General features: G+C 40.4%; 1 protein-coding gene across 3 annotated transcripts in view; it reads left to right on the top strand.

Annotated features, from left to right (window-relative positions):
• Positions 1–12083: 12083 nt before the first annotated feature.
• Positions 12084–20983, top strand: part of cnbd1 (cyclic nucleotide binding domain containing 1) — an 84986-nt gene continuing 76086 nt past the window's right edge. For 2 of the 3 annotated variants that reach the window (XM_048528642.1, XM_048528643.1), the window contains exons 1-2: positions 12084–12163; positions 19345–19417. In XM_048528642.1, the coding sequence (XP_048384599.1) occupies positions 12106–12163; positions 19345–19417 (131 nt within the window). In that variant the 5' untranslated portion in view covers positions 12084–12105. The remainder of the gene's footprint in view (positions 12164–19344; positions 19418–20983) is intronic. The other variant, XM_048528645.1, reaches the window with a different exon arrangement.

A 20983-nucleotide genomic window follows, 5' to 3' on the forward strand; every position in this document is an offset into this window, starting at 1 on the left:
CAGTGGTAGTGTTTTTCAGTTCAAGTCTCACCTGCTGCATAGGAGTACAATAACAAGCAGGTTCATTAGGAAACTGTTTTCTTTCAGAGAGAGGGGAAATTGGCTGAGACCTAGATCAGGCTTCATTTTAGCAAAAATAAAATTAATGCAAGGAGTAAAGGGGCTCTTGTGCTGTAGGAGCAGTATCACTACATCTGGATTAGGAGGCTCGGGTTCAAGTCCCACCTGCTGTGGAGGTATGCTATAACACATCTCAGCAAGTTGATTAAGCAATATCTAGAATCCAAGAATTACCTCTTTTTTATCACTCCTCAGACTTTTGACTAAGACCAAGTGTGATATCTGTTTTTTTTTATCAATTTAATATCTGATATGCCCCTTATCTGTCATGTGGTGCATTGGCAGTGTCCCTACCTCTGGGCTAGGATAGCCAGGTTCAAATCCCAACAGAGGTGCACATAACATCACTGAACAGGTTGGTTAGAAAATTGTGATATTTGAATATGAGGGCCAATTGTAACAGTTCCAAATTTCCATATGAGCACAAAATTAGTGGGAATGTGAGTTGTGAGTGGAGTGCAAAGAAGCTTCAATGAGATTTGGATAGAGTGAGTGAGAATGTGGCAGATGGAATACAATGTGATAACCGTGAGGTTCTTGACTTTAGTAAGAGGGATGGAAATGCAATGTATTTTTTACATGGTGTGAGGGAAGTGTGTTGATATACAAAGGGAGTTGGGAATCCTTGTTCATAATTCACTGAAAACTGACATGTAGCTGCAGAAAGACAGAAGTTATGTTGGAAATGGAAATTGGCTGTCACTATATCCACTGCTTTGGTGGAGCAGTGTTTTCTTTTGTGTCTGAGGAAGCAGACTCTACTTCGGAGTGAAGTAAGGTCTTCAAAGTACAATTGCATTTATGAAGCACTTACACAAGCATGTTAAAGACATCTGTGATTATAGAATTCAGCGCGTGAATCTCATGTAGTGACTAGGCATGGGGAATTAAACTCCTGGCCGGAAACAATCTTGACCATGCCATTACAAATTAATTCAGGCCGTCTCTCTGAATTGAAAGTAACAACAGGCAACCATCTGTGTACCATAAATCTCAAACATAATTCCAAATTTCACAGGCTGCACAAGGGCCTCAGAGTTGCTTTGCTCTCAATATGAACTGTAAGTATTTCTTTAACATGTTCTTGCGTGCAATACTGCTTTCCTTAATACGGTGGAGAATTGGGATAGGCAGCTCAAGGTTTCAGCAATCCTACAACAGTTTAATTCCCTACTGTATTTGTACTGCCTGGCTGATTAAACATTATGATGTCAAAGGTCCATGTGGAGACATCCCATCTTTGTGGGGGACTTACATGTCCCACTGTATAGAAGACAATGCTAACTGCTTTTCGTGTGGCTGTAACTGTTGGTGCCTGTGTTATTAACAAACTCTTCCGTTTCTGGTATTCCCCACATCAGTTCATTGGAATCATCACCAAAGGATTCAGACATAGCAGATGTGACAGTAGGAGGAACCCTTAGGTTATAGGGGTTGCAGCCAATTTGATAGCATACATTTAAGAGTCTGCTTCCCAGGAAATGACACAGCTGGCAAACTGCCAGCAAGTGCTGCCCAAGATCAAGAAATTAAGCTAATCAGCTTTTATTCATAAAAAGCTGAGCTTTCCTGCTCCTCTGATGCTGCCTGACCTGCTGTGTTCCTCCAGCTCCACACTGTGTTATCTCTACTTTTTAATCTAATGTTAATTTGAAACCAAAATAAGAAATCTAATGATAACATTCCTCTGTTATTGTTATTCATCATCAATTTAAGCCTCTGATGAAAAATATTCAAGGGGTGGGTGATGTCATAGTTGTATTGGCACTGGACCAGTAGTCCAGAAACCCTAGGAATCATTCCAGATACCCCAGGTCAAATTCTACACACAGCAGATGGTGGAGTTTGAATTTAAAATGAAACTCAAATTAAAAGTCTAATGAAGATCATGAAGACTTTGCTGTAAAAACTGATCCGGTTCACCAATGTCCTTTAGGAAAGGAAATCTGCTATCCTTTCCTTATATGGCCTACACATGACTGTAGACCAGTTCATTTTGAAATGGGTAGGATTCAAAATTAATGTTGCCATCTCATTTATTTGATTGTAGCTGGGACGGAACAGATTTCTGCCTGCTGGCTTCTTCTTTAAGGCACTGGGTCTACCTTTTCACTGAGAAAAATGTTTCAATGATAAACAAAACTGAAATTGCTGGAAAAACTCAGCAGGTCTGGCAGCATCTGTGGACAGAAGGCGGAGTTTATATTTTGAGCCTGGTGACCTTTCTACAGAACTGTTCCCAGCATCCACAGTTCTTCGGTTTTTGGGTTTTTAATGATGTTGAGCCAACCTACTCTTCTTGAAAGAAAACATTAAAACCATTTAAAACAAGGACAATGGGGCAACAGGGAAGAGAGGATTTTAGAGTAACATGTGCAGTGTTGATAGCATTATTTGTGGAGATGGGCTGGAAGAGGAATACTGTAGTTCCTCAGGGAACCAGAAGGTTACCAATGACCACCAGATGACCATAGGTGGTCAGCTCTCAGCATCTGGACCTGAGGACTTAGCAGTAGTGCTATGACACACCTAATGACAGGATTCGTCTAAATCAGTGAATTCATCTCCACGTGACATCTATTCATCATGAGACCTTACTCTCATCTTCTCAATGCACTTCATACTAATCAATCATTCAGAATAGCTTAAAATTGCAGTTGTCTATCATGGCTTTGCACTCCTTTCCAAGGTAAAGCCAATTAAATGTAAACCATTAAAATAAGCAGGTAGCATGCAAACAGTGGATCCAGAAGGGGTTGGAAATCCTCCATTGTGCTCCTGACACCCATCTTTGGGTGTTAACTAATTTTATGGTCCATGTAAGAGTATTGTATAGTAAGAGTATTGGATAAAGAGATAGGCTGCTTTGGATCTTTGCAGCTTGAAATTTTCAGTTCAAAGAGTCCATCAAAGATTATAGACAAATGTAAATGTATTGATTAGCTGGCGATGTTTGTTTACTGTTGATCACATCTGGTCTTTTTCTATAGATTCAATTGAGAATTGATCTAGAATGGATGAAAAATACCAATACGGTAAATGATTAATGCATTGGAGGGCTCAGGACCTAAGTAGAATTTAGTTTCAGTATAATATAAAATATAATTGCTTTGCAGTTACATCTGACATGAGAAATGAAGTATTTGCTGATGGATAATTACCAGAGGGAAAAGGACAGACTACACCAAAGAATGAGGTAAAAAGAATGAAATAGTAGGCATGCACCGTGGTATTTAATGTTATTTAATACAATACAAGCGGTAACACTGTACTTTGACACTGGCAAAAACCTGCATTGAAAAGCAGCTTCACTGAAACTTGATCAAATGGAATGTGCCTGTATTGTCTAAAATTTAAGAGTTTAAATCACATTATTCTAAAGTTAACTGGAAAAGGCCTTGTTTGACACATGGTGTTATGATAGATTATCTTACGAAATAATCACAGTAACCTTGAAGTATAGGTCAACAATCACTTATTGAATCATGTCAGGATAGTCCACCCCAGAAAATATCCAAAATAAAAGGCAGCCCTCTAACTCAATGAGGATTCATCAGTTACTTATACGTTCAAAATCACGTAAACATTACATTATGAAGGACAGTGCCTTACGTGAATTCTGTAATGGTCTGTTTTAGACAAGCACTTTGTTTTTCACGGATTCCAAAAGTGAGAGGGTGACCTTTTATCACTGGTGTCATCACTCCCTATCTTCTCAGAGGCCATCCTATCTCCTTTCCAAAGCCTGTGCTTCGTTCCAAACCTTGACGAAACCCCATTGCTTTGTTTCTTTCTGTGGAAACAGGGCCACTGTCAAATTTCATTTCCAGATTAGGCTACAGGATTAATGCTGGTTCAGTCACATTGCATTTTCATTGAAAGTCTCTCTGTCTCTGCTGCATCAGCAGCTAAGCATATTTATGCAGTTTAACTAATTTTTTTTCATCTGACTACATTCATAAATGAAAGTGAATCTTAAAAATGACTGAAATAACCATTGCTTATGAAGTTACCTGAAACTCTTCACCTCATTCTTAACTTAACTGAACCCCAAGTTGGAACTTCAAGTGGATGCATAGGTTAACTCATGTCATACCCAAAATGCTCCCAAACTGTGACTATCCCTAACAATAATTTGAAACTATTTCTCATGGATGAATATTTTATGACACAACATACAGACTTTTAAAAATGAAATTCTCATTAAATAGAGATATTGTTTCACATGAAACTCTATTCTGGCACACAACTAAGCTCCTTTTAATAGGAAATCATCGTCAACACTTGCCCGCAATTCGGTTGACATTTTAATGCTTTTTCTTCAATATTTATTTCTAATCTCGACACAAACAAATTACAATTTACAGCAAAGTGTTGCCTTTCGCAACTGAAATATTCCCGAGAAACCTCGTAAATAGCAAACACGCTTTAGAATTGGATTCAGTTGGATAGGTTCCAATCATGAAAATTTTTGATATTTACAAATGTTGTAGCGTGATGGTAACAAGATCAGCCAGGTCGACCTCATAGGAATTCCCTGATTGCAGCTGTTAATCTGATCCAATAAGGGAGCCCTGGCTAACAGGTATAAACAGAAGTGTCAGAGATTCTGTTCCATCTCAGAACAGGCTTTGGGGAAACTGGACCAGTGCCAAGTACTACGTGTGTGTAAATAAAGGATGGCTTGGCAATGGGATACTGGCCTCTGTGGCATTATTTCTGTTGCTTAAGTAAATAAAAGTGTCCCTTAGGAGCACATTAACAACTCAGATATAGGTTTAAAGACAACTGCTACCCATTAATGCTGGACTGGCTGGATAGCCTCACTTTGAACAGAAGCATGTAATAAATTTGCTATTTTGTCAGAATTCAGTAAAAGCTAAGTAAATGTTTATTTTCCTCAATCTGTCTGGACAGTAAAATTTCTCTGTACCGATCTGCCCAGCTATTAGTAGTGTGCAGCAACCTGATTCTCAATTCCTGTGGGAAAGTAGATTTGTTTAGTCCCAGAAAGTCTGTTCAGATATGAAATGGTCATTTTTGGCAGAAAAGTCTGTTGTTAGTGGAAAAAATAATAGCTGGTTGTAATAATTGGGATTGATATGTGACCAATATTACCTGGAGGAATCAAATACATGTAACTTGTATGGTGATTGTATGTAGATTTAAAAATGACACTAGATGGTGTTATGGTGTGTTCTAATCTGGCAGTATAGAATTATACCACGCCTCTGATCAAAACAATAGCAATCTAAAATATCTGTTGTGATGCTATAGATGGGTGAAATCTCATATGTACAATAATATATCCCATGACAAATGATGCTGTAATGGGTTATAGAGTTTTTCTTTATTCATTCATGGAATGAGGGCATCGCTGGCTAGGTCAGCATTTATTGCCCATTCCTAATTGCTCAGAGGGCAGTTAAGAATCAATCACAGTGTTGTGGGTCTGGAATCACATATGAGCCAGGTGAGGATGGCAGTTTCCTTCCCTAAAGGGCATCAGTGAATCAAATGTTTTCTCCCAAAAATTGACAATGGATTCATAGCAATAATTAGACCCTTTATTCCAGATATTTTTATACAATTCTATTACCTGCCATTGCTTGATTCCCAGAACATTCCCTGGGTCTCTAGATTAACAGTCCAGCGATAATACCACTAGACCATTGCTGAGAATGCTTTGAATGGTAAGCAAATTTTCAAATAATAAACAGGAGAATCTGACTGCATATGATATTCACCAGTAATATTTTAATCATAAAACTTTTCTTTTAGTTGTAATCCTGAGAAGAGTGTAATGATGGGGCAAAATGAGTTTGTTGTTCCTTTCTATGACTGAAAGTGTTGCAACAATTAATGAATATGTTATCACTCACTGCATGAAATGCAAATCCAGTATGTTCATCCTGCCAATTTGCATGAATTATGCTAACAACGCTAGCAGGAGCCGTGATCTAAGTCTTGGCTGAAAAGTGTGGAGTGGGAATTTGGGAGAATAAAGGTGATGATTGGTAAATTGTGCATTTGGAAATGCAATCCCGCTTCAGAACAGTTTTCCATCTTATTTTTTCATCTAAAAAGGAAAAGAAACATAAATTTTTGTAACGTTCACTCAACAAACACTTAATATTTCCAATTGCAATGGGCCCAGCTTAGTCCATAAAACAAACAGCAGCAAAACCAACAACTTTTCTGTTGCTGCTGACATTCAACATTCTGCTATTCAGTTCTGTGGCTTTAGGTTGTTTGAGGGGCCCAAGCTGAGAGTAACATTGAGTTATATCAATTCCAAAAGTCCAGACTTCATTTAAATAGTGTGAAAGGGGAAAAGGAAAATCATTTGCTTAAAAAAAAGTGTGAAAGGGGAAAGAGAGAGTGAGAGCATCTGCCTGGCGAGTGCCAGGGTTAGGGATATTGCCTCCAAGGTGGAGAGGATCTTGATATGGGAAGGGAAATATTCAGTTGTCATGTTGTGTTGGGTAACAGTGACAGAGTAGGATTAAGGAAGAAGTTTAGCTGGGGGCTAAATCAAAAAACAGAACCATAAAAGTAATAATTTCTGAATTATTACCAAAGCTATGGGCATATTGGCATAGGATAATTAAGATTTGAGAAATGAAAATGTGGCTTAACAACTTGTGGGAGAAATGGGTTTTGCTTCACAGGCCATGGGTAGTAATACTGTGGAAACATTTCAAACTGTTCTTTGAAAAGCTTCAGAACACTTGGACTCTAGACATTAGCTCATTTTCTTTCTCCCAGATGCTGCCGAACTGGTTGAGTTTCTCTTGCACTTACTGTTTTTATAGCAGGGATAAATGCTTTTTCAGGTGGACAAGCAGTCATTAGCAGAATGTGACAGAGATCAATGCTGAGACCTCAACTATTTATAATCTATGTAATTGATTTAGATAAAGAGACTGAAAGTATCGTTGCTGAATTTTAAGCTGCCATTAAGATAAGTAAAGAAGTAAATTGTGAAAAGGAGGCAGGGAGTTTATATTAGAATACATATAGGTTATGTGAGTGTCCCGAAATCTGGCAAACAAAGAATAATGCAGGAGAATGTGAACTTGATCACTTTGGCACAAAGAATGGAAAGCAGTAAACTATTTAACTGGAGAAATTTCACAGAGTTCAGTGGTACAGAGGGATTTGGATGTTGTAGAACATGAATTACAAAATGTTAGAGTGTGGATAAAGCACGTTTTTGGAACAATAATGGAATTTTGGCATTTTGTGTCTCACGGGCTCTACAAGACTCATCAATTTTAATAGATGAACCAATGAAAGTATCCTATCTGGATGCAACATAGCATGGTATGGCAACTACTCTTCCCAAAACTGCAAGAAACTACAAAGAGTCATGAACACAGCCCAGTCCATCATGCAAACCAGCCTTCCATCCATTGACTCCATCTATACTTCCTGCTGTCTCAGGAAAGCAACTGAAATACTCAAAGACTCATCCCATCCCAGTTTTACTCTCTTCCACGCTCTTCCATTGGACAGAAGGTATAACAATTTGAATACATATAAACGAACAGATTCAAGAACAGTTTCTACCCTGTTATCAGACTTTTGAACAGACCTCCCAAATGTTCATTGTGATCTCTCTCCTTGCACTTTCTCTGCAACTGTAGCATTGCATTCTGCACTCTGTCCTGCATTCCTAATGGACTTTGTATGGTATGATCAGCTTGTATAGCATGCAAAACAACATTTTCACTGTATCTTGGTACATGTTACAACAATAAATCAATTCAATCAAATCGAAACAAGTATTATAATAACAGCTCTAGTATAATAATATCTGAAAGGGATTGAAAATACCAATGGTGTTGATGGTTTTATGGAGGAATAGGCCCTGGTTATTGCTATACTTTTGAAAGACAGTGGCTTTGGTCAGAGTTCTTTTGAGGAATGCCAGCAAATTATTGAAGTAAGTGATATAGAGGTAAATTTCTCTAATCGTTCCACTGAAGATTGTAATGTCATGCATCAATTGTAACCAGAAACTGTTAAATTCCTGGATGTGAAAAAGTGTCTAAACTGTCTTTCTTATTACCAATGTGGCTCTTGCAGAGAAAACATCTGATGATGGTGTTGAATCTTTTGTGTCTTCAAGAAAATCTACAGATCCTAACAGTGCAAATTAGTTTCCTGTAGATCCCAGTCCTTAAGTATGTGTCTAAGAGGATCTAATTTCCTCAAATATTCAAGTCCATTTTCATTTCTGATGATGGTGAAATTCTACTTTATGCTGATTTTTCATTGGCTACAAGCGGAAGAAAATGTGTAAGTAATACCACTACCAAGAGAAAGAGAAAATCTTATGAATGAGTAGCAGGGACATCGTTTCTTCTTTAGAATGTTATGTATTTTTTTCTGCCTGATTCACTCCTTGATGAGTCATTGAATAGTTATTTCATCATTGCAACAGTTGGGAATGATACATTGAAGTTCTTCATGGGAGCTGAACTGAAATTGAATGCTCCAATTTCTCTCCAACATTCTGCGAGATTCCAACAGAACTTTTCACATTTTCTGTTGCTTCTCCAAAATTGACATTTTCATAAATGATCCATGAGGTTCAGTGTCTAGATAGTTTCTTGTTGAAAAGCTGAACTGCACCACCCTGCATCTTGTGATAGGATCTTCTCTGCGGTCCTTGACTGCAGCACTGTTCTCTCCCAATTACGATTTGTGCCTCACCACATGATAGATTAGTGATTTCTCTCTGAGGCCCAACAGGGTGTGTATATAAGCTAGTAGTGGATGTGCATGGATCTGTGTGATAGTGATTCCTCAGAATGCACAACTTCTTCTGAGCACACCTTGCCTCACCAACATCCTCATGCTGAGGCTTCTGTGTCACAGTAAATGCATTTGCGGTGTGTTGAAAGATACAATTTAGAACTCACATGGAGAAAGGGTAAAAAAGACATCATTGTCAGATTTTCAAATTTTAATTAATCCAAATTAGTGATTCCTGTATCCACATGCAAAGCCAGTTCTTTCTTTGTCGCCAGGCATCAAGAAGAGCCCAATCTTTCCTTCACTAATGGCTGTACAATCTGCAACGCTGCCAATCTCCCAGGTCTCCTTCTCTGTCATAGTCCTGGTGGAGAGAAACTAGAGTTATGAGTGTGCGAAAAATACTTTGTTGAGTTGATTGAAATGAAACATACAATAGGATGGGGCAGAGGGTGGGATGTATATTTCTACATTGGCCCTTCTTTTTAGGCACCCCGACCATGGCATGGTTGGTCAGTTGACTGTGGGCCCACACAGAGACCTCACTGTCCTCACCCCATCAGGAGACAGGGTTGGCATGCCCCTGAGCTCACAGTGGCTTCCCGATTGCCACCATTCTCCTCCTCTACCTGACTAGGACTGCCTGACTGAATTTATGGAATGCTTCCTCAAGGAGGCCGATGATTTAACCTCAGAAAAAAGAACACAATCTTGGCAGGCCAAATTGAATCCACAATGGTTGTTTTGAATAGGTTACAGACGGATGCACTCTCAGACTTGGCATTCCGATTTGCCCAACCAGCTGAAGTTGATAATGGCCAAAAAGACCACAACAGACTCATAAACACTTGCCATAGTTGGATACCCTGAAAGTGTGTCTAAATTGTAGACAAATCCATTCAGTGACAACATCAACTCCAGCTCAATTGAAACAGTGTGACCATGTTCAAAATGAATTGTCTCTTGAAGATGTGCAGGTTATTGAAGAAGGCCTTATTGATTTGACACATGGAAAAATCTATTCCTGAGTGTGTAATATGAGATATTTATTCCACCACCACTGTTAAAATATCCGGTCATTTTAAGGATTGCTCTGTTGGCATCATCAACACCCCATTGTTGCAGATCATTTTCATCAACATGAAAACACTTATACATGACACCTAAAAACAGTTGAACAATCTATCTGTACACCATTTCATACATATCGATCTATCCACACTCCATGACTGGAAAGGTACTAGCCAAACCTGTCACTGGCTATAACTTAACCACATTGTTATCCTTAAGCCACTGGCACTATGTACTGAGAGTATGATAGGGAAACAGAAGAAATTGCAAGTGAAAAAGTTGAAGTGTACTCTTACAAGCAGTTACAAATGAACCATAACCTTATGTTTGTGATTGAATTCTGATAAACTGGTGAAATTGTGACCACAAACTCCCATCATTACCAAAGCAGATCAAATGATTGGTTGTTTCCAACTGATGACAACATAACATGGCATTGCGTTATTCATTCTTGGAGGGTGTATGTTGCTGACTGGACCAGTAATTATTGCCGATTCCTAATTGCCACTTGAGCTGACTGGCTTTCAATAGCTAACTCTTAGTGTAGTTGGTAGTCAAGGTGTAAGCCAGCTTACATAGAGACGGCACATTTCCTTTCCTAAGGGATGTTAGTGAACCGGGTGGGCTTTTACAACAATCAGTGATGGTTACATCAGGTCAGCTTTTACTGCCAGATTTTTATTGATTCATATTTCACCATCTGCCATGGTATGGTGTATATTTGGATACTTGTCCAGTGCCTTGACCAGTTCCCAAGCCAGTTTTTCCTAATATATGATGAGCAGACCATGATATTTCAACTCCCGAGGCATTGATATCTAATCACGTTGAGAAAGCCGGATACGCTGTCCTAGTGGTATTGATTGATTTGAACTGGAGTTCTTTGTCCATCACCTTTGTGAGACGAGTGGAAAGTGCCTAAGAAAGGCAGTTGCAAGTAATCTGTGTTTAATTCTGCTTCTGACAACATAGTGTGGAGCCGAAGAAGCACAGCTGGCCAGGCAGCATCAGAGGAGCCGGAAGGTTGACATTTCGGGTCGGGACCCTTCAGAAATTCTGCTGCTGTTGATTTTGCTGCTTCTCAGAGATCCGTTGTGGAACTGTATGAGTTTTTTAGATTAGATTCCCTACAGTGTGGAAACAGGCTCTTCGGCCCAACAAGTCCACTCCGCCCATTGCAGCATCCCGCCCAGACCCATCCCCCTATAACCCACACACCCCTGAACACTATGGGCAATTTAGCATGGCCAATCCACCTAACCTGCACATCTTTGGACAGTGGGAGGAAACCGGAGCACCCGGAGGAAGCCCACGCAGACACAGGGAGAATGTGCAAACTCCACACAGACCGTCACCCGAGGTGGGAATTGAACCCGGGTCCCTGGTGCTGTGAGGCTGCAGTGCTAACCACTGAGCCACCGTGCCGCCCGCATGGTTCCATGCTGCAGTGAATTCTGACAGTTCAAACCAAATTGCGCAAAGCCTATGATTACCAAAAAGTTGAAAATCGCCTGTACAGTTGGTGAAGAAGTAGTTCTGCGATTACAAATCTTTCACAGCTTCACGCTGGGAGACTTTCCATCCTGTCCATTTGAAAGGGTGACGAATCCTGGCTGTGTGTACTCTCGCCCGGTTGTCCCTGCTGAGTCTCACCGTCGGTGTTTCAAGTCAGAATGTGTGGGTTAAAAATTAGGGTTCACGATGGTTAAATGATAACCCTAATATTACCGAGAGGGTCGGGACCCCTTGGTAAATTGTGGTCTCTCTGATGTAAGAAAAATGTTGTTAATCTTGAAAGGAAGATTTACAAGGAAGGAGCTGGGATGGGGGCGGGCGGATGGGGTGGTTTTAGCAATAAGAAGACCCTGCTTTGGCATCATTTCTGAAGAAGGGTCTAGGCCCGAAACGTCAGCCTTCCTGCTCCTCGAAAGCTGCTTGGCCTGCTGTGTCAATCCAGCCCTACACCTTGTTATCTATGAAACTCTCTGTCTGTCTCTCTCTCAGTGCCAGCCCATGCACCAGCAGTGTTGCTGCTGCTGGGCCGGACCCGCGAGCGTGCTTCCTGGAGCCCGCGCCTCCTGAGTGTCCGTCACGTGTCTTGTCACCATGGAGACAGACGCCCAGCCTCAACAACCGGTCGGCAGCAACATCATGTCGGCTCCCGCTTCAGCCGCTCCGAGGAGCTGGAGCCGCTCAGATCAGTCTGAGGGTAAGGACGACCTTCCCCTGCCACAGTGTATGACCCCCGGGGCCCCCTCGACCTGTGGGTAGATCATCCGTGTGCACTCTACTAATCTTTTTTTAATTAACGTAATGTTGGTGACACACCTCTGGAGTAGGTGAGACTTGCACCCGGGCCTCCAGGCGCAGAGGTAGGGGTACTAACCATTGCAGCACAAGAGCCCTCATGTATGCAACGTTAACGAGAGAGAGAGAGAGAGAGGGAGAAACAAAATTTCTGGTGACGTTTGAAAGATGTGACCAGAATACACGAGAATGAGGTTGGATGCAGAAATATGGGGAGAGATTAATGGGACTGGATGGTGGGTCAAATGTCGTCTTTTGTGCTGTATAGTTCCGTCATGTATAAATTTCATTAGGTTAATCTGGTTACGTAAGAACAAAGTAGTACGCATGGTAAGAAATTAAAACAGAAAATGCTGGAAAAGTTCACCATCTGAGGAGAGAGAATGATTCTTCTTCCAATAATCCAATTTCAGTGCTAATTCAAAAGGCCCTCTGATCAATTGTCATCCTTGAGTTTTTTTCTTTCATAGAGGTATACAGCACAGAAACAGATCCTTTGATCTAACTTGTCCTTACTGACCAATAACCAAAACTGATCTAGTCCCATTTGCCAGCATTTGACCCATATCCCTCGAAACCCTTCCTGTTCATGTGCCCATCGAGATGCCTTTTAAATTTTGTAATTGTACCTGTCTCCACCACTTCCTTTGGCACTAGTTCCATACGTTCACCATCCTGTGTGTAAAAAAAGTTGTCCCTGAGGTCCCTTTTAAATCTATTCCCTCCCACCTTAAACCTATGTCCTCTAATTTTGAACTCCCCTACCCTGGGACTATTCAGCCTATCCATGCCCCTCATGATTTTACAATTCTCTATAAGATTACCCTCAGCCTGTGACACTCCAGGGGAAAAATCCCCAGCCTATTCATTGTCTTCTTATAGCTAAAGCCACCATTCCCAGCAACATCCTTGTAAATCTTTTCTGAGTCTTTTCAAGTTTAACAACATCTTTCTCATACCAGCGAAACCAGAAATGAATGCAGTATTCTAAAAGTAGCTTCACCAAAATGGCCTGTACATCCACAACATGACATCCCAACTCCTATACTCATTGCGCTGACCAATGAAGACAAGTGTGACAAACACCTTCAAACACCTTGTCTGTTATACTGTACCACAAAACCCCTTACTCCACTGCTTGAGTTGAGTGACTGGTTTTTTTTGAAGGAGTGAACTTCTGTGTATACCCTGACTGATCTGCAGTTTTATCTTGCCTACAGTTTTGTCATTCTATGCTGTCAAACCAGCTGCGTGGCATTAATTCACAGTTCGCTGCAAATCTCCCATAGTTGAAATTGGCAGCAGTTTTATCAGGGAGTAAGATGGCAGGTATGTTGGTGAAGGGTTGGGATGGAGGATAACGATCTGGTGTATGGCTGCTGGGATGCAGATGGATTCTGTCCAGGAAGGTTCAGGCAACTGGGAAGGAAAGGGTGATTGGCATCGGAGGTGGAAATGGTAGTATGAGTGATTGGGAGTCACGAGTGTAGTTAACCAGGAGTTACAGAAAATTTTAATTGTCTAACATTTCCTGTATAACTATCCAAATAAGCGAGTCATAGTCCTAGGTCTCCAAAATTAAGTCCAAATTGGAAACTTTGGCAGGAGGTTCTCTAAATCAGATAGTTTAAACTTTGGAATTTTAGACTTTGTAAGTCATTGCATTGTGACTTCTGAGGATTCCAATATGCATTTTTTGGGGTGCATTTATTCCCAGACTATCTGGAAACTGGAAGATCAAAACCATTAGAGACTAAAAGTACGATTTCAAACTTATGAGAACCAGAAAACACAACTAATCAAAAGCCATAAATTCCAAATATGTGAATGTGCCACAAAGGTATATGCTGCCTCCTCATCCTGCTGAACCTGACTTCAACTACTGACATGGTTATCACACCATCCTCCTCAAAAGCATCTCTACTGTCATCTAACTGGTTAGGACTTTTTTTATTCTTATCTATTTAGTAGTAGCCAGGGAATCACTTACAATGACTTCTGTTCCTTCACCCACTCCATTAGCTTTGCTTTCTGAGGAAGGGTTACCGGACCCAAAACACCAACTCTGTTTTTACCTTCATAGATGCTGCCAGACCTGCTGAGTTTTTCCAGCAACTTGTTTTTGTTCCTGATTTACAGCATGCACTCTTCTTTTGGTTTTCATTAGCTTTGGCATTTCCTGAGGAAACATCTGTGGCCCCACCTGTTTCTCAGCCACAGCACATGCTTACCTCTGGTGACATCATTAAAAATGTAGGTTTAATTTTTCATGTCTGTACTCAGTCATTGAGTTCTACTTCACCACCATTTTGCTGATCTCTTCCACTGTTGCTAAATAATCAGATAGTTGTTTGTTAACTAGTGTAGAAGAGTTGAAATTTCCTCCAAGAACATATTGGGAAGACTGAAGCCCTTGCCCTTATACCCATCCCTAGGACAGATACACTGTCCATCTCCCTGGCGACAAGCTGAGATCAAGCCAGTCTGATGGTGACATTGGTGCCACATTTGATCCTGAGATGGGTTTCTGATCACATATTTGTGGTAATACTTTGATCACCTACTTTCAGCTACAAAGTATCACTGAACTTTGCTAATGTCTCAGCTCACTTGTGACTGAAAGCTTTATTCATGTCTTGATTACCTCTACTCTCAACTGTTCTAAAGTACTTCTTCTGGTCTCCTAAATTCTAACCTCCGCAAACTCGAGATCATTCAAAACCCTGCTGCCCATGTCTTAACTTGTAACAAGTTGCCTTCGTTTTTCAGCACTGTGCTTATTCCTGGTCAAACAATGCTTTGATTTTAAAATTTGCTTCCTTATTCCAAATCAGACATGGACTTGCCTCTGCTAAGATTTCACAACCCTTGTGATAATTTGCGCACTTCTAATTCTGCCTCTTGTGTGTTCCCAATTATAATCACTCCTAAAGTCACACCCTTAGTTGACTGGACGGCTAGCATTGCAGTTCCATTGCTAAATCTCTCTGCCTCCTGAATTCACCTTTCTTCTTTAAGACAGATCTTTCATTATTTCTACACTCAGTTTCTTTCTCAGACTCAATGCCGCACAACTGCATAAACTACTCATTGTTTACATAGAACATAGAACATTACAGCACAGTACAGGCCCTTCGGCCCTCGATGTTGTGCCGACCTGTCATACCGATCTCAAGCCCATCTAACCTACACTATTCTATGTACGTCCATATTCTTGTCCAATGACGACTTAAATGTACCTAAGGTTGGCGAATCTACTACAGTTGCAGGCAAAGCGTTCCATTCCCTTACTACTCTCTGAGTAAAGAAACTACCTCTGACATCTGTCCTATATCTTTCACCCCTCAATTTAAAGTTATGCCCCCTCGTGCTCGCCGTCACCATCCTAGGAAAAAGTCTCTCCCTATCCACCCTATCTAACCCTCTGATTATTTTATATGTTTCAATTAAGTCACCTCTCAACCTTCTTTTCTCTAATGAAAACAGCCTCAAGTCCCTCAGTCTTTCCTCGTAAGACCTTCCCTCCATACCAGGCAACATCCTCGTAAATCTCCTCTGCACCCTTTCCAAAGCTTCCACATCCTTCTTGTAATGCGGTGACCAGAACTGTACACAATACTCCAAGTGCGGCCACACCAGAGTTTTGTACAGCTTCACCATAACCTCTTGGTTCCAGAACTCGATCCCTCTATTAATAAAAGCTAAAACACTGTATGCCTTCTTAACAGCCCTGTCAACCTGGGTGGCAACTTTCAAGGATCTGTGTACATGGACACCGAGATCTCTCTGCTCATCTATACTGCTAAGAATCTTACCATTAGCCCTGTACTTTGCCTCCCGGTTATTCCTACCAAAGTGCATCACCTCACACTTGTCTGCATTAAACTCCATTTGCCACCTCTCAGCCCAGCTCTGCAGCTTATCTATGTCTCTCTGCAACCTACAGCATCCTTCGTCACCATCCACAACTCCACCGACCTTAGTGTCGTCTGCAAATTTACTAACCCATCCTTCTACGCCCTCATCCAGGGCATTTATAAAAATGACAAACAGCAGTGGACCCAACACCGACCCTTGCGGTACACCACTAGTAACTGCTCTCCAGAATGAACATTTCCCATCAACTACCACCCTCTGTCTTCTTTCAGCAAGCCAATTTTCCATCCAAACTGCTATATCTCCCACAATTCCACCAGCTTGACATTCTGGTTTCTCATCACATTTGTCCTTGTCTGCATAGAATCTGCCTTTGGGTATGGATTACGATATTTAATATCCTCACATTTATCTTCACATTCCTTTACCATTATCCTATATCACTGCTGTTTTATATTACCTTTTGTGGCCACTGATTTATTAAGATTTTAAGATTTCCTTTTGATAATCTTAAGATCCAATGACACAACCATGAACCTTTCCGGTGACAACATTTACAATTCTTCAGAATGAAGACATGACATTTTAGCGTCTGAGTAGCAGTTTACAAGGTATAATTAGTAGCTTCAGTTTACTCCTCACTCAAGTGTCTCCACCATTTAGCCCAAGCATGAGGCTTAAGTGTTTCACAAAAGCATTCAGTTCTGATAGAAGGCACACTCCTGTACCATTTGGCTAGATTTAATGCAGCCCAGTTGTGGTTCATGTATTGGTGGGAGAGGTCCGTCTTGACCCTCCTGGTGGAGGAGGAAGGTCTCAAGCAAGATTCCTGACCAGAAAGGTGTCAGTTAGGTTCATTAAGAAATGAATTGATATCTATAATCCTTCAGACCACCATGCCTACACAAACAACTTCAGGAAGATACTACACGCCCCAACACACTCATCACACTACCCTACATCAGGAACACATTGAAACTCACCACCTACGACTGCTGGGCATCAGAGCGGCATACAAGCCCACGTCAAGCCTATGACAACTGCTCACCCAAACTAAAGACCCACTCCCTGCTGTGGACAGAACCAGTGTCATCTACAAGATCCCCTACAGAGACTGCGAGAAACTCTACATCGGACAAACAGGAAGGAAACTAACAACAAGGGCACATGAACACTAACTGGCTACAAAAGGACACGACCAATACTCACTCATCTCAATTCACATGGACATGGAGAGCCACCATTTCAACTGGGACAACACCAAAATGCTGGGACAAGCTAGGCAGAGACAGACATGAGAATTCCTAGGAGCCTGGCACTCCACAAAGCATGCTATTAATAAAGATATCGAACTCGACCCCATATGCATTCCACTATGAAGGAAGACTGGAAGTGAGGCAATTCAGCTCAACCGACTCCAGAGTTTAAAAATCAGGCGGGAGAACACACTGATGCTTCATCGGAGGCTGCACTGAGGATGTTACCCAGCGTGGCAACAAAATGTCTGCGATACAAGAAACCAGCTCGGCAAGCCAACCAACCTCAACATCTTTATCACCTATCCTTGTGCTTTCACAATGCATCTTATTCAATCACGTTCCAATACTGACATCAGCACCTGTTATTCAGTCCTCCCTAATGACGGGATTGGGGCTTCTCCCTACTGTCTATTGCTTTCTGTCTATAGGAATTTATGTAAACAATTTACTGATAGTTTGCAGGTTGCATTTACAACTTCAGTGTACTTACATTGTACATATAATAGAGTGACCATTACCTAAAGAGTCTTAATTACTGTGGGATCAAGCATTTCCTTCTAATCTTTACTAAATAACAAACTTTGAATCTATTTAAATTCCTTGCAGTTACGTATTAAAAGCTTTTATTTTATGCATGTAAATCTATGAGTGTTTGCAATCACGTAAAAGGTCTGAACTAAAATGAGTCAAGGTTTTCCCCTTCTATCCCAAATTAAATGGCAAACTTTGAATTAGCTTGTTAGAGGGGCATCTGTCAGTGTCTCTGTCAAAACTGTCTCAATGAAAGCAGTAGTTGAATTGTTGCTGCTCCTTAATAAGACCCTATCGTGTGATTTACAGGAGACCCTTTATTATCTTCTCATCTGCTTGCCATGAGTAAAAAGGCCATGATTCTAACTATGTAAATGATTGCGTCAGCTAAGAACCTTCTTTGGCCATTTTTATGTAAATTATAAATCACAGTAGCTATTTTATGTTAACTAAGGACAAAGGGAAAGGAAGAATACGAGTACCAGTAATGAGGGAAAGTGTTTATGTTTGGGTAGAATGTAAAGCTGCTGTTATAAACTTACAAAATATTGCAGTCTCTTTATCTAAATTTATTCCTCAAAGTCATTATTTTTTAGCCCTAACACTGCCAACTAAATTGAGCTAAAATCTGTTTTTCTCTCCACGGAAGCTGAAAGGCCTGCTGAAAATGTTCAACATTTTGTTTATAATGTGTAAAATCTACAGTTTTCTTTTATGCATTTCTATAGGTTATAATTTAGTAATTACCACACTTAATATCTAATTGTACTATATCCTATCTGCTTAAAGCTTTCACCACATTCTTACATGCTGGGTAAGCTTATTTAACTTGGTTCTTCCTTCTGTGGTTTCTCTCCCAATTAGGCATTTCTGCATGTTTTCACGGATGGTGATTAAACCCCATTTTCCCTCCTTTTATTTTTCAGAGATTGTTCTAAATTGCCCAGCAACATGTTAAAGCCCCTGACATTCTTTGGAGTAGATATAATTTTAATTAATCTCAATGCCAAATATTGATCTTTTCCTGTCTGTAGTATTCACCTTCTGTATCTGCACTACATTTCTAACCTGTTAGCAAAGTTTTCTGACCAATATTGTGGTTAATGTCACTAATTTCAAGCATTTAAAAGCCTTATGTCTATGTTGTTTTGTGAGTACTAATGAATTCTCTGAAAGATTGCTTTGCAGAGCCCCAAGGCAAGGTAAGATTCATGGAAACTGCAAATGTAATTTTAATACCTATTGGTAAATTTGTCCAGTGGCTGTTTCAACCCTGTTTAAAATTAATAGTTACATTTAATAGTTCAAATACAATGCTTTTCATTTAATACAAACACACCTGGAAATATTTCCAGGACACTAATTCTGCCAGAAGTTTTCAAACAAAGGCACTACTTTTACTTTTCTTTCTTTCTAGGATTTCAATTTTTTGCGGGAATTGATTATCATAATTTGAACAAATTATGCAACATCTGTGGTCTACAGAGCAGGTATCACTCAAAATAATAAAACTAATTTGATTCTATTTTGTAATACCAGCAGAAACTCAAAAACTGGCATTGCCAGTGGAGCTGAGGTATGATTAAATAAATCAGTTTCTGTTCTTTAAAAAAAATACAAAGTAAACTTCCCTGCAAAAGTGAAAGCCTGGCTAAAAGCAAATCAATTAATCTATTGAAGTAGATATTTATTGACAATGAGCAAATCTAATACTTAGATCCCAGGCTTTCTGGGTGGTGACTAAACGCTAAAACATTTGAGTTTCAAGGGCACTCTCAGACTGAACAATTTATTATGTAAAACTTTTGTTTCCAAGCAATACATGTGCCCTGCTGAAACACTCATCGATGCCTTTGTTTATTTCGACTTAGTTATATCAATGCTCATCTGGCTGGCCTTTCATTTTTCACCCTAGCTAAACAAAAGTTAATCTACACTGCCCATATACTAAATTGTGCAAAATTTACTCATCACTCTGGACTCGCTGACCTGCATTGGCTTCTAGTCTGGCAATATTGTCAACTTTAAACTTCTCATCATAGTTTTTAAACTTCTCCATATGCCTTTTTCTGAGCAAGCAGCTCTAGCTGTTAAAGAGATGGTGACAATGTCTCTGGACGAAAGGACCGGGCTAATGCTCTGGGAACATGGATTCAAATTCCACAAAGGTATCTAGTAGAATTTAAGTTTAATTAATACATCTGGAATATGCTGGTCACTAATAATGGTGCTCATAAACCTATCATCAATTGGCATATTAACCCAGCAGGTTCACTAATGCCTCTAGGGAAGAAGATCTCCCATCCTTACCTGGCCTACATTCGGATCTAGACACATGGCAATGTGGATTACTATCAATGTCCTCTGAAATGACTGAATGAGACACATAGTTCATGGCCACATGGGATGGGCAATAAATGTTGGCATTGCCACAAAGTCAACATCCCGTGAAAGAATAAAGAGTAAAAACTCCATAATCCTGAACAATATTCACACTAGCTTACTTCTAGCCTCTTTTATGTTCTCAATCTTGCTATATTGACGTCTGTACCTTCTGCTCCTTCAGCCCCTAATGTCTAGAATTCACTCACTACACTTCTTTGCCTCTGTACCTCCCTGCTCTCCTGTCAGACCCTTCTTATGACCTAGATCTTTATCCAAGGTTCTAGTCCCCTGTTTTAACATTTCTTTTTGTGGCCTGATATTGAGTCTGTTTGATAAGCTTCTGTGAAACATATTTGAATGTTTTATCACTTTAGAGATGATGCATCAGGTGGCATGGTGGCACAGTGGTTAGCACTGCTGCCGCACAGTGCTAAGGACCTGGGATCAATTCCAGCCTTAAGTGACTGTCTGTGTGAAGCTTCCGTGTTCTTCCCTGTTTCTGTGTGGGTTTACCTCCAGGTGCTCCAGTTTCCTCCCACAGTCCAAAGATATGCAGGATAGGTGGAATGGCCATGTTAAATTGCCCTGTTGTGTTCAGGGATGTGTAGTTTAGATGGATTAGCCATGATTAATGCAGGGTTCTGGGGATAGGCTGGGCTGCTCTTCAGAGA

The sequence above is a fragment of the Stegostoma tigrinum genome, chromosome 5, assembly GCF_030684315.1.
Source record: "Stegostoma tigrinum isolate sSteTig4 chromosome 5, sSteTig4.hap1, whole genome shotgun sequence".
Classification (NCBI taxonomy): domain Eukaryota; kingdom Metazoa; phylum Chordata; class Chondrichthyes; order Orectolobiformes; family Stegostomatidae; genus Stegostoma; species Stegostoma tigrinum.